The 13,808-nt window shown below is 40.7% G+C and overlaps 1 protein-coding gene across 1 annotated transcript in view; it reads left to right on the top strand.

The window, feature by feature from the left end:
* Positions 1–10,648, top strand: part of ifi30a (IFI30 lysosomal thiol reductase a) — a 40,918-nt gene extending 30,270 nt beyond the window's left edge. The window contains exons 6-7 of the mRNA XM_028816177.2: positions 7,824–7,892; positions 10,336–10,648. Of these exons, the coding sequence (XP_028672010.2) occupies positions 7,824–7,892; positions 10,336–10,398 (132 nt within the window). The 3' untranslated portion in view covers positions 10,399–10,648. The remainder of the gene's footprint in view (positions 1–7,823; positions 7,893–10,335) is intronic.
* The last annotated feature ends 3,160 nt before the right edge of the window (positions 10,649–13,808 follow it).

Raw genomic sequence — 13,808 nt, 5'->3', positions numbered from 1 at the left:
TGAGTCAATGGTCATGAATTCCACATGGGTATTGTATAAGTATGTGACTATGTGTGGTTGATGCAGAAGTTCAGTTCAATCAGTGGTGGTCTGTCTCTGTTACAGGAAGGGCCGTTGATTGTTGTGCATTTAATAGGCCGATTGCTTGGGGGTAAAAGCTGTTCTTTAGCCTGGTGATGCAGGCATGCAGGGCTCTGAAGTGCCTGCCAGAGAGACAGAGGTGTAAAAATGCTATGGCTGGGGTGTGTTGGATCTTTACAAATGTTCTTTGCTTTTTTACTGCAGCGACTGGTGAAGATATCTACCAGGGATGGTAGCTGAGCACCAGTGCTTCTCTGAGCTGTTTTAATCATACGATGTCTGGCCTTTGTGTCCTCAGAGATGCAGCCAGAATACCACACTGTAATGCAGTATGTGATGACAGACTCTGTGGTGCACATGTACAAGTTAACCAGCAGCTGCTATTAATAATAATAATAATAATAATAATACATTTTATTTATTTATCACTATTCCCATGCTCAAAGTGCTTCACCCAAATTCAAAATGAACAACAGTGCACATACAACTTTGGGTACAAATAATACCCGCATAAAACACTAAAAAAAGATAAATACATGAAACAGAAAACTTTGAATTAGGATAAGATACAATAAACCAGAATAACATTAAAATGGTACAAGAAAACCGTGAACAAATAATATAATTTGTGATGCAAACACAAATCATCCTGAGCACCTGGACAAAGATAGTAAACCAAAAGAAGAGTTAGAATATCAGGGTAAGTTATGTGCCTTCCTGAACAAAAGTGTATGAAGTTGTTTCTTTAAAGAATATATTGAGTTAGCTGATCTCATTCATTTAGGGAGGATGTTCCAAAGTCTGGGTGCAATAAAGCTGAAGGCCTGTCACCCAAAGAACACAGGTTGGTTTGGGGCAGGATGACGCTGCCACAATGAGTGGACCTTGGGGGGTGAAAAGGGGAGAAGTGATGGAGGCTGTTACTGATGCAATACGATACAAGGCCATTTATTATAGGTTAATAGAATTTTATAATCCGCTCTATAAGTGTTGCATAGTCTCATCTGCATAAGGACTCTTGCTGCAGAGTTTTGAACTCCACTGGAGCTGCGACATAGTTAGAAGGAGTACCTGCCAGTAGGGAGTTTTAGTGGTTGATGTGGGATGTAAATAAATGGACAAGTTTCTCAGCATTAGGAAAGGAGAAGTATGAGCAAACATGTGATATGTTACACAGAAAAGAAACTTTCTTAATGTGAAGAATGCGGGTAGAATAAGGAAGGGAGTAATCAAAAATGACATCAAAATTCCCTGTAGAAGATAAAGATCTTATGAATCACCAAGAATGATTGAAAAGGAGCTCATTTTCTTAAGCTAAGGCTTAGTGCCAATGGTTACAGTTTAATTTTAAAGAGTTCTGTTCCTTCCAGGTTTTAATTTCATTGAGGTAAGTTGTGAGCTGAGAAAGCTCTGATAAATTTTCACTTTTAACATTGACATAGATCTGAGCATCCTCTGCATAAAAATAATAACCAGGTCTAAAGCTACAAATGATATGGCCAAGGAGAAGCACGTAGACACAGAAGAGCAGAGGGTTAAGGACAGAGCCTGAACTGAACCTGCTGTTGCCAAAACTACTGGAGGGCAGTGCCAGAGATAAGCAGCATGTTCTCCATTCTGGAGAGTAGAAATCATGCTTGACAGTATCAAATGCTGTCTAACAGAATCAAAATGCTAATCTGCTCACAGTCTGCCAACATAAACAAATCATTAGTTAATATAGTCCATCCATCCATTTTAAAACCTTCTTAACCAAGTTCAGGTTTATTATTTATAACTGTAAATGGCCAATGGACATATTGATTGGTTTTGCTCTTTAGATGTGGTCAGAGCTGGCTCTAGCATTTAGACAAAGCTGTAAATGGTGCCTGCCATCCTCTTTGCTTTGAGTGGAATCATCACTGCTGGACCCGTACATAGAAACCTGGATGCATGAGAGAGGAGCCAGAGCTGGGGACAGCGAAATATTGAGGGGGGTTTGGATACCAAATTTGAGAATACACGTCTCATATATATATATATATATATATATATATACAGTGGAACCTCGAGATACGATCACCTCTGTATACGAGAAATTCAAAATACGAGGAAAGTATGAGCGAAAAATTCAGATCTAAATACAAGCATTGGCTTGCGAAAAGAGCCACGAGCCAGGCTGTGGGTATAGCTCGCGGCTTAGCGAGGGGGCGTGGTAGCAGTTGCGAGCCGCGATCTGCGGTGTCTGCGTTTCTCACTTAAGTGCACAGGTGGGAAACTGCCCACATCCATGATTGTTCCTGTGGCTGATGGGCTGCAGCTGCCATGTCCTCCCCGCATATATAGAGAAACGCGAGCCGGTTAAGGGGGAGAAAAAGTAAAAGAAAAGAGAGAGAGAGAGAGAGAGAGAGGGCGGGCGGGCGGGCAGGCTCGCGTGTAGCTGAACAGTGAGCTGAACAGGCGAGCCAAACGGCTGAAGCAGGACGGTGTAGAGAAGGTCAGCTGCATTAAGAGTGTCTCGCATGTTGCAGAGCCCGCAGGTGAGACGCTAACAGACAAGAAGCACCGGGGATTGTCATCTGTTTTTTAAAGATGGCATCCTTTTGACGTTTTAACCTCGTGTTAAAGGATTGTTATTCTTGTGTATTTTAAACCTCCACTTCACAACTGTTTTAAGGATTATTTATTTAAAGATTTATTGAATGCTCTACTGCATTTTGGACACCTGTTTTGATTCTTTTAATAATCAGTTATATTATTTACCAGTGTTATTTATTAAAGGTAGACTACAGTATATATAATTTATCAGTGTTATTTGTTAGGAAAATTGATTTTTATGTTAATATATTTGGGGTGCAGAACGGATTAACTGGATTTCCATTATTTTCAATGGGGAAGTTTGTTCTAGATACGAGAAATTCGCTATACAAGCTCAGTGCTGGAACGAATTAAACTCGTATCTAGAGGTTCCACTGTATATGTATATATATATATATATATATATATATATATATATATATATATATATATATATATATATATATATATATATATATATATATATATGGGCTGCACGGTGGCGCAGTGGGTAGCGCTGCTGCCTCGCAGTTGGGAGACCTGGGGACCCGGGTTCGCTTCCCGGGTCCTCCCTGCGTGGAGTTTGCATGTTCTCCCCGTGTCTGCGTGGGTTTCCTCCGGGCGCTCCGGTTTCCTCCCACAGTCCAAAGACATGCAGGTTAGGTGGATTGGCGATTCTAAATTGGCCCTAGTGTGTGCTTGGTGTGTGGGTGTGTTTGTGTGTGTTCTGCGGTGGGTTGGCACCCTGCCCAGGATTGGTTCCTGCCTTGTGCCCTGTGTTGGCTGGGATTGGCTCCGGCAGACCCCCGTGACCCTGTGTTCGGATTCAGCGGGTTGGAAGATGGATGGATGGATATATATATATATAGTGTCATTCAAATTAATAAAATACATTTACAAATGTAAATTCAATGAAACTGAAGAATGATTATCTTAAGATAGGATTTTTTACTGTATCCTTGTGTATGCAAATAATGTAATTTAACTATCCAATCAGTCCACAACCTTTATTCCTGCGAGAGGTGGGATGTGGAGAACTGCTTTAGAATGCCAAGAGAGCAACATCTGTCAAATTTTAATGTAAGCCCATTAGGAAGATCTTTTCAGTCTGAATGAAATCAGCCTTAAGCAATGTGTTGATCAGCTGCAGTCCTGTTCCTAATTTGATTGTTTAATTGAATGGTGTTTTGTCAAGTCTGTGTCTTCTGTGCCACAGTTTGAGGATTATTATTATTTATCATTATCATTGGTGTTGTTGTTCATGCCATCTTTGGATTGTGTAGGGTCATCAGACGTAAACACTAAACATCACTAGTATGCGAAAATAATATAAAGCAATACAAATGGACAGTCGTTTTGAATCTGGATGTTCATAGGTCTGTATTGCTTCAAAACTTCTGCCCACCAAAATTTGCCTAGGTAGAACTAGTCCTAGCTGAGGTTCAAATTTTGGCCAAGCCACTGTTGGTGTATGGCATTCATGTTCTCTCTGTGTCTCCATGTCTACAGATTTTGCCCTCTGACATCCCAAAGATAAGTAGGTTGGATTGCTTGCCATTTTGATGTGTGTCCAGGGTCAGTCTCAGAATTGCCAAAATAAGCAAATGAACCTGTAACAGAATAGGCAGGCCCTGAAAGTGAAGAAATCAGATGTATTTAACTATTATTTATAAAGTGAGTGTTTGTTTTTAAGATTTATTTCTTAGATGACAGTGTTTGCTTGGAGGGAAGGAAGGTTGATATATTGTGCGTGCAAGAGACTAAATGGAATGGGAGTAAGGTCAGGTGGATCAGTGGTGGATTCAAATTGTTCTATCATGGTGTGGATGGGAGGAGAAATGGGGTAGGAGTTATTCTGAAGGAGCAGTATGTCAAGAGTGTTTTGGAGGTGAAAAGAGTGTCAGACAGAGTAGTGATTATGAAGCTGGAAATTGGAGGTGTGATGATGAATGTTGTTAGTGCATATGCACCGCAAGTTGGGTGTGCGATTGATGAGCAAGAAGATTTTTGGAGTGAGTTGAATGAAGTGATGAACAGTGTACCCAAGGGACAGAAAGTGGTGATTGGAGTGGATTTCAATGGACATGTTGGTGAAGGGAACAGAGGAGATGAGGAGGTGATGGGTAGGTATGGTGTCAAGGAGAGGAATGAAAAAGGTCAGAGGATAGTGAATTTTGCCAAAAGGATGGACATGGCTGCGCTGAATACGTATTTTAAGAAGAGGGAGGAACATAGGGAAGATGCACACAGGTAGATTACATTCTATGCAGAAGAGTCAATCTGAAGGAGATTGAAGACTGCAAAGTGGTGGCAGGGGAAAGTGTAGTTAATCAGCATAGGATGATGGTCTATAGGATGACGTTGGAGATCAAGAAGAGGAAGAGAGTGAGGGCAGAGCCAAAGATCAAATGGTGGAAGCTGAAAAAGGAAGACTGCAAGGTTGAGTTTAGGGAGAAGGTGAGACAGGCACTGGGTGGCATTGAAGAGTTACCAGACAGTTGGGCAACAACAGCAGATGTAGTAAGGGTGACAGCAAGAAGGGTGCTTGGCATGACATCTGGAAAGAGGAAGGAGGAAAAGGAAACCTGGTGGTGGAATGGGAAAGTATAGGAGAGTATACAGAGGAAGAGGATGGCGAAGAAGAAGTGGGATATTCGGAGAAATGCAGAAAGTAGACAAGAGTACAAGGAGATAAGGCGCAAGGTGAAGAGAGAGGTGGCGAAGGCTAAAGAAAAGGTGTATGATGAGTTATATGAGAGGTTGGACACTAAGGAGGGAGAAAAGGACCTGTACCGTTTGGCTAGACCAGGGGTGTCGAACTCCAGTCCTGGAGGGCCGCAGTGGCTGCAGGTTTTCATTCTAACCATTTTCTTAATTAGTGACCAGTTTTTGCTGCTAATTAACTTGTTTTGCCTTAATTTTAATTAACTTGACTCAGGCCCCTTAGTTGTTTCTTTTTCCTTAATTAGCAGTCAAACAATGATGAGACACAAAACAAGCCACCGCATGACTAACTAACCTGTGCCCATCACACAATATGTGGAAATAAAGATAGGTGGATGTCTCAGTAAGGTTGATCAACAGAAAATCAACAGTTTTGGAAATGTCTGCTTTAGCAGAATGAGAGTAGCAACAAGGTGTTTGAATTAAATAACAAGTTTAATTAACAGCAAGAATCAGCTTCTCATTAAGAAACTGGTTGGACTTTGAAGCCCCAATTTACCTGGTCATCTGTCAGCTCATTTCATGTTTCATTTCTGTTTGGTTACCATTTAATGATGAAAAGAATCATATTCAGAGGACTGAATCCTTAAAAACAGGCCTATTAAAATGAAGGGAAAAGGAGTTAATTAGCAGTAAAACCTGGTCACTGATTAGGAAAAGGGTTAGAATGAAAACCTGCAGTCACTGTGGCCCTCCAGGCCTGGAGTTCGACACCCCTGGGCTAGACAGAGGGACCAAACTGGGAAAGATGTGCAGCAGGTTAGGGTGATAAAGGATAAACATGGAAACATACTTACAAGCAAGGATTGTGTGTTGAGCAGATGGGAAGAGTACTTTGAGAGGTTGATGAATGAAGAAAACGAGAGAGAAAGATTGTTGGATGATGTGGAGATAGTGAATCAGGGAGTGCAACGGATTAGCAAGGAGGAAGTAAGGACAGCTATGAAGAGGATGAAAAACGGAAAGGCCGTTGGTCCTGATGACATACCTGTGGAAGCATGGAGGTGTTTAGGAGAGATGGCAGTGGAGTTTTTAACCAGATTGTTTACTAGAATCTTGGAAAGTGAGAGGATGCCTGAGGAGTGGAGAAGAAGTGTACTGGTGGTGATTTTTAAGAATAAGGGGGATGTGCAGAACTGTAGTAACTACAGGAGGATAAAATTGATAAGCCAAAGCATGAAGTTATGGGAAAGAGAAGTGGAAGCTAGGTTAAGAAGTGAGATGATGATTAGTGAGCAGCAGTATGGTTTCATGCCAAGAAAGAGCACCACAGTTGTGATGTTTGCTCTGAGGATGTTGATGGAGAAGTTTAGAGAAGGCCAGAAGGAGTTTTATTGCGTCTTTTTGGACCTGGAGAAAGCATATGATAGGGTGCCTCTAGAGGAGCCATGGTATTGTATGAGGAAGTTGGGAGTGGCAGAGAAGTACGTAAGAGTTGTACAGGATATGTGCGAGGGAAGTGTGACAGTGGTGAGGTCTGCGGTAGGAGTGACAGATGCATTCAAGGTAGAGGTGGGATTACACCCGGGATCAGCTCTGAGCCCTTTCTTATTTGCAATGTTGATGGACAGGTTGACAGACGAGATTAGACAGTCACCGTGGACTATGATGTTTGCTGATGACAATGTGATCTGTAGCGATAGTAGGGAGCAGGTTGAGGAGACACTGGAGAGGTGGAGATATGCTGTAGAGAGGAGAGGAATGAAGGTCAGTAAAAACAAGACAGAATACATGTGTGTAAATGAGAGGGAGGTCAGTGGAATGGTGAGGATGCAGGGAGTAGAGCTGGCGAAGGTGGAGGAGTTTAAATACTTGGGACCAACAGTACAGAGTAACGGGGAGTGTGGAAGAGATGTGAAAAAGAGAGTGCAGGAAGGGTGGAATGGGTAGAGAAGAGTGTCAGGAGTAGTTTGTGACAGGGGTATCAGCAAGAGTGAAAGGGAAGGTCTACAGGACGGTAGTGAGACCAGCTATGTTATATGGGTTGGAGACGGTGGCACTGGCCAGAAAGCAGGAGACAGAGCTGGAGGGAGCAGAGTTAAAGATGCTAAGATTTGCATTGGGTGTGACGAGGATGGACAGGATTAGAAATGAGGACATTAGAGGGTCAGCTCAAGTTGGATGGTTGGGAGACAAAGTCAGAGAGGCGAGATTGCGTTGGTTTGGACATGTGCAGAGGAGAGATGCTGAGTATATTGGGAGAAGGATGCTAAGGATAGAGCTGCTGGGAAAAAGGAAAAGAGGAAGGCCTAAGCGAAGGTTTATGGATGCGGTGAGAGAGGACATGCAGGTGGTGGGTGTAACAGAACAAGATGCAGAGGACAGAAAGATATGGAAGAAGATGATCCACTGTGGCAACCCCTAACTGTAGCAGCTGAAAGAAGAAGAAGACAGTATTTGCTTGTGATTAAATGTTCAGGAGACGGGGCATCATTTGACTGTCTTTATTCTTATTGTTTCAGGAGCACACAGAAGAGTTACAACAGGAAGCCATGAATTCACTTATTACTTTGGTCTGCAAAACCTATAAGGTGAGTATTTATGGATACTCTTTATCAGAGTGCTACAATGTAGATGTGGAGTTCTGGGAGGCCACAACAGGAGAGTTTGAACTAAAAAGAGAGTACTGGAAGCTGTAGGGTTAAGTGAGAAATTCTAGGGGAACACTAAATAATATCGACTGGTTTAGCCATATGTGACCTACAGCCAAAGTGTGCTCAAAACAATGGCGTCTAATAAAATGAACAATTATTATCTATTGTAATAATAACATTCAGCAGCCGAAATCTCACCCAGATCCATTCAAGTGTGACGTAAAGTTTATGTTTATCAAAAATGATACAAATGACAGTATTGACAGAGAAGTGAATATCAGATGTGTGAATTTATCAGTCTTTATTTTATACCAGTAACAGAGTACTGCACGTTAGACTTGAGCATTCCTAGTTTTCATCCTCTTTCTCTGTATGTTTAGCATTCGTTTGCTCAGAGGTTGATGCGCTTGCTGATTCCTGAGCAGTTGTTCTTTTCTCCATCCCAGTGCTCTGCTTCTTCTCTTCTTTCGTTGGCATCTTTTCGCGTTAAAACTGATTAAGTCAGTGTTTGTGTTGTAATTACTTAGTACATTTTCTTTAATTTTTCACTTAAGCTGGCACTTAAGTCTTCAATCTGCCTGAAGAATGATTTAAGATATGAAGAGGTAGAGGAAGTGACACCGAAGGTGGTAGGGATGAGAATGGCGCCCGTATGCATGCACCGCAGTTGATTCTACAGTAAAATAAAATAAAAATAAAAAGAGAAATAACCGTGGAGATCAATCGTCACCCCGAAAGTAGATAGTAGATGTCACGTAGTATATGTGTACCAAATTTCAGGTCAATAGGTCAAACAGTTTGCGAGTTACAAGTGATTTAAAATCTTGGACAGGCAAATGAACAGCCATGGTAGTGTATTATACTGTATATAAAGATACTGCTATTCCATGGACAGATCATGGGTACTTTATGAAACACTGAAGAATACAGTCTGAAAGCTGTGTGATACTCCCCATCTCCTCATGTAATGCCTTTGGGCCCAACAAGTCCTCTTCTTCTTCCCAGATGTGCTCAGAGATGTTGGTGGAGTGCAGTGCTTTTATATGTGGGGTACAGGATCTTTGAAGGCCACACTCCCGTTAATTGCTAATCGTGCACACTTTTGGCCCCTCTACTGATGAAGTAGAAAGAAAACAGAAATGACCAGCTTGAAATCCACAAAGATTAAATAACCACTTAAATGACAGCTTTATACAAGACAGCTCTAAAAAGAATTAAAATCAGAGACGCCCCTACAGCCTCAGTAAATGTAACTGCTAATTTGTTGGGCTCAGGAGAACATAGACCTGTACATGATGAAACCAAAAAATACAATGAAAAGCAGTGAGGCTGTTGTGCATACAGCTGTTATGAGATACAAGGAAAAGAAAAGAAAGGAAGGAGGAAGATGGATTATAACAGACAGGCTGAACTTACATACAGATCATAACTGGTTAGTTAAACAGACAGTAACAGAATATGGACAGGAGCTCAGGTTTTAAGTAACTTGGTGGTCCACAAGCTAACCTAATCATCTTGGCTCTGAGACATTGACCACACAGCACCCTGTCTGACTTTCCTGCAGACAAAAATGGTGTTTTAGTTCTATGCCACTCCTTCCTGCTCTGACCCAGTACTTCAGACCAGCATGTGAACTCATAGAGAATTAGCCTACAACAAGGAAAGGAGGAGCAGTGCAAGTTTGACAGAATTCTGTTTGTCTTATGTACAGTAGGGTAGCTTTCATAACACTGGTACTCAATTTAAGATGACGATTTTCAATAAACATCCCAGTTCTGGCCCATTAACTCGGTATTTGAGTATGTGTGCCAAGTCTAATTCTCCACAATTCTGGTCCTTTGAGAACCCCCTTGCCCTAGAGCCCTGCTAGTGTAACACAGACCAAGTAAGTAATTCACCTCCACACAAGCTAAATGACACTCTTAGACAGTTTAGGACGTACACATACCAACATGATAATGTGAACCAAATAATCACAAAAACACAAGACTTAAGAGGAACTCTAAATGGTAGCTATATACAATTGTGTCATTGGGATATTTTCAGTCGTAAAGTAATTACATACAGTTATAGCTTTTTGATGATGCTCTACAGGAAACACACTATATAAAATACATTTGTATGGCAATTTTCAACATGGAAATGCACAATATACCATCATGGCTTTCTGGCTGTATTCTGCAAGGAAAGATAATGTGTACAATCAGAACTTTTGTACTGCTTTTTGGCAGTACTCTGTAGGAAAGGCACTAGCAGCAGTCATAGTTTTGTGGCAGCACTTTGCAGGAAAGGCACTATATCTCATCTAGTAAGACTAACTTTTGGTGAGCAGTATTTCAAAAAACTTTCCTAACACATCCTTCACTTTTTTTTCCTACAGGGGTCAAAGCCAGCTGAATGTGGAGGATCCGCAGTCCATCACAAAAATTACTGTCTTAGTTGAAGTTCTTTTCCAAGATGTGTTAATTAACAGAAAGCTCCACCATTTAACACCACCTTGTTTAATGAATCGTAAAGACAATGGTAATTTCTTTAATGAATTCTGCTCTGCAACTGAACACTACTAAGAGTTTAGGACAAAAGCATTGCCACTTGTCTGTGGCATCAAATTAATTGATAAACCTTTCAGGAGTTTACTTTTGCCATCTGTAATGAGTTTACCAATGACAATAAATTCTGCCTATGATTTTTTTATCAAAGTTTTTCTTAAGTATTGTGGGTGGACTACTTTAATAAAAACACTGGGGAGACATGGGGTAGGATTAATCTGGTGTGAAGCTGTCTGCTGTAAATGCCATTTGGGCTCAGTTCATACCTTTTGGCCATTGCTGCCATGATTGGCTCCATCTTCCTGTGACAGTGGATGAGAACACAGGAGTTCACATAATGGTGTCTTTTGAAATGCATTGCTTGTCACTAGGTATTTTTTTTTTTTTTTTGTAAAGCTCTTGCCATGCAAACTTTTGAGCATTAAAGTATTGACAGCCTCTATACATAAAATTCTGCATTAAGAATGAATAATTTATCGATTTTCTGATGTCAGTAGGCAACTTAGTTGTATTAATTTCTCCATTTGGTGTCTAAATATTCTTGAGCTACTGCCACCACTTCTTTCTGTGGAAAGATACAATTAATAGGTTAAACTAACCTAAACTTGCTAGTACAGGAGTGACCAAGCTATAATTCAGAATGGCTTCCTGGCCAGGCTTGGCTCCTGACTTGTGTCCAAAGCTATCAGGACAGGTCATGGGCCTAGGAGATGGCCCTGTAAATAAAAAGGGGCTTAGAAATACAATGAACAAAAATATTCAGGTGAGGCCTACATATGGATTTAGAATTTTAGGGGAAGCTAAAGGAAATTGACATGAACTTGAGTTACTGTGCAGAGACAGCATACTGGACATTTCTAAACCAGCCTAGAGTTATCTGAGCAGGTGCCATGACCTTCTGACTTGCCCCTATTCTTGTCAGTACAATATTCAGTTCTTAAGAAAGAGAGGGTTTAGAACGTGGATAGGAGTGTGGTGGACATCTGCAAAACTGTGGTCAAACATATGTTGCAAAAACAGACAACCAAGATGGAAATCAGCTCTAGGGGGGGCAGTAAACGATCACAAGGGCAGATGGCGAGACAGCATGAAGTGTGGTGGGGTGTCACCAAGGGGATGTACCTGGGCTTTTCGCTGATAATCTAATGATGTTTTATTGCTAAAAATGGCTCAGATGTTTTAAACAAATAATGGACATATTTTATTTTTTAATAATTCTTCTAAAAAATAACCACAGACTAGAATAGCAAGACCTTTCTCATTCTGTTGTAAATACAGAATCACAACAGGTTAGAGATGGTTTAAAAACAGACTTAGTTTGTAGATATTTTTACTTTCCCACAACTTTTACTTGATGCATTTCTCTATTATTAAAAAAAAATCTTGGAGAGAAACAGTAGGGCGTCGAGACGTGATCTTCACGTTAAGATCACAGAAGACAGTTAAAAGACTTGCGAGGACCTTAAACATGAGACACTATGCCAAGAGATTGACCCAGGACCGTCTCGCGATGACGTAGAACATGAGATTCTTGCACGACACCACCTACTTACAATCAATATCAAATAAGACAACGGGGCAGCAAAACATTCAGTCTTGTGAAGGATTTGAGCACACACAGATCCAGGATCTCAGCACATATAAAGCGTATAAGGACAATACGTTATGAATGAAACGTCGACGACTAAGCGAAGAAGAAAACAGCACGGAGAAAAGAGACTCAAAACCGTTGGAGAGAAAAAAGAGCAAAAAGAAAAAATAATCTAGGTGCAAATTCAGAAAATAAGGAAAGTAATTATCAGCCCGTAACAAGTGCAATTGAAACAAAGCACGTCCAATCGGGCTCAGAATTAAAAGACAGAGTAAAACGCAAAGTAGAACTTCATACACACATTCACAAACATTGGCGCTATACACATGCAGAGCAGATTATGAAAGCAGTGGAATTCGAAAGGCTCAAAAAAAAAAAACGTATGCGCGATACAAATGTGGAGAAAGTTAAAGAATATGAAAGTAGGAAAATTAGAAAGTATAAAAAAAAGAAAGTAAAGATTGCAGTAGTGCAAACAAACGGAAATTATTACTCGAAAAAGGGAAAATAATCACCACGGACCAGGGGCCTCATGTATAACGCTGTGCGTAGAACTCACACTATAACATGGCGTAAGCACAAAAGCGGGAATGTGCGTACGCACAGAAAAATCCAGATGCAGGAATCTGTGCGCACGCAAACTTTCACGTTCTTCCACTACATAAATCCAGATCAGCGTGAAAAGTAATGCACATGCACGCGCCTTCTGTCCCGCCCCAACTCCTCCCAGAATTATGCCTCTTTGAATATGTAAATCGATATAAATAGCCTTCTGTGAAAAGACAATGGGAAAAGCACGGGGGAAAATATAAGAATTTCAGCGAATACCAAGTGGAGGCAAAGAAAGAACGTACTATTTGTTGGTTTAAACAGTGGTATAATCAACAAAAGAAAGTTGATCGAGTGACAGAGTGTCGGAGAAACTCGAAAGCTCAAGTTCACAAAGTCGCACAGTGCCCGAAATAAAAAAGAAGTTGTCACATATCAAAGTCGGCGTGAAAAGGTGACTCGTAGCAGACCGTCTGAGTGTCATATGAAAGCTTATTAGGGTACAGAGAAAAAAAATAGGCACACAGTGGGGAAAAAAGCACGAAACGTCAACTTTAATCTCGAAATTTCCACTTTAATCACGTAGTTTATTTTGTCATTAAAGTAGAACATCATAAACTTTATCTTAAAATCGTTTATTTTACTAGTTTCTCAAGTAGCACGTTAAATGCTTTGTTCTGTATTTGATCTTCTATGTGCTCTATGTGTGTGAATCACTACGTGCTTCCGTTCTTTCTCTTTCTCTGACAGGACACAGAATCCATTGCATTCGTGATATTACAGCTCTCTGAATAATTAAAATACTGAGATGTATACGTGATATCTTTTTCATGATGATAGGAATGAAAGCATGTTATTAAACATGGGAACACGGTGGCGCAGTGATTGTTGATATCTCACACAGGAGGCTTGCTGCGCCATGCGCGACCTTCGATGAAATAATTTATTACAGAAGTACTGTCTCTTTCAAACGTACTAACCTCCAATTTCTGTCCTTTTCTTTCTCCAAATACCCAATCACCACACAATCAGCTCTGTAATAGATGTTAAGCCATCTGTAAGCTTAGAACGCCGATTCTTCAAAACTTTTAAGGAACATTGAAATATCTTCGTAGTACATGTTTAATCGTCTGTCCTTCCAGTGTCGCGTCAGCACCAGCAATA

This window comes from Erpetoichthys calabaricus, chromosome 12, assembly GCF_900747795.2.
Source record: "Erpetoichthys calabaricus chromosome 12, fErpCal1.3, whole genome shotgun sequence".
Taxonomy (NCBI): Eukaryota; Metazoa; Chordata; class Cladistia; order Polypteriformes; family Polypteridae; genus Erpetoichthys; species Erpetoichthys calabaricus.
Note: the sequence above shows the minus strand (reverse complement) of the source record. Positions and strands in the feature narration are given on the sequence as shown.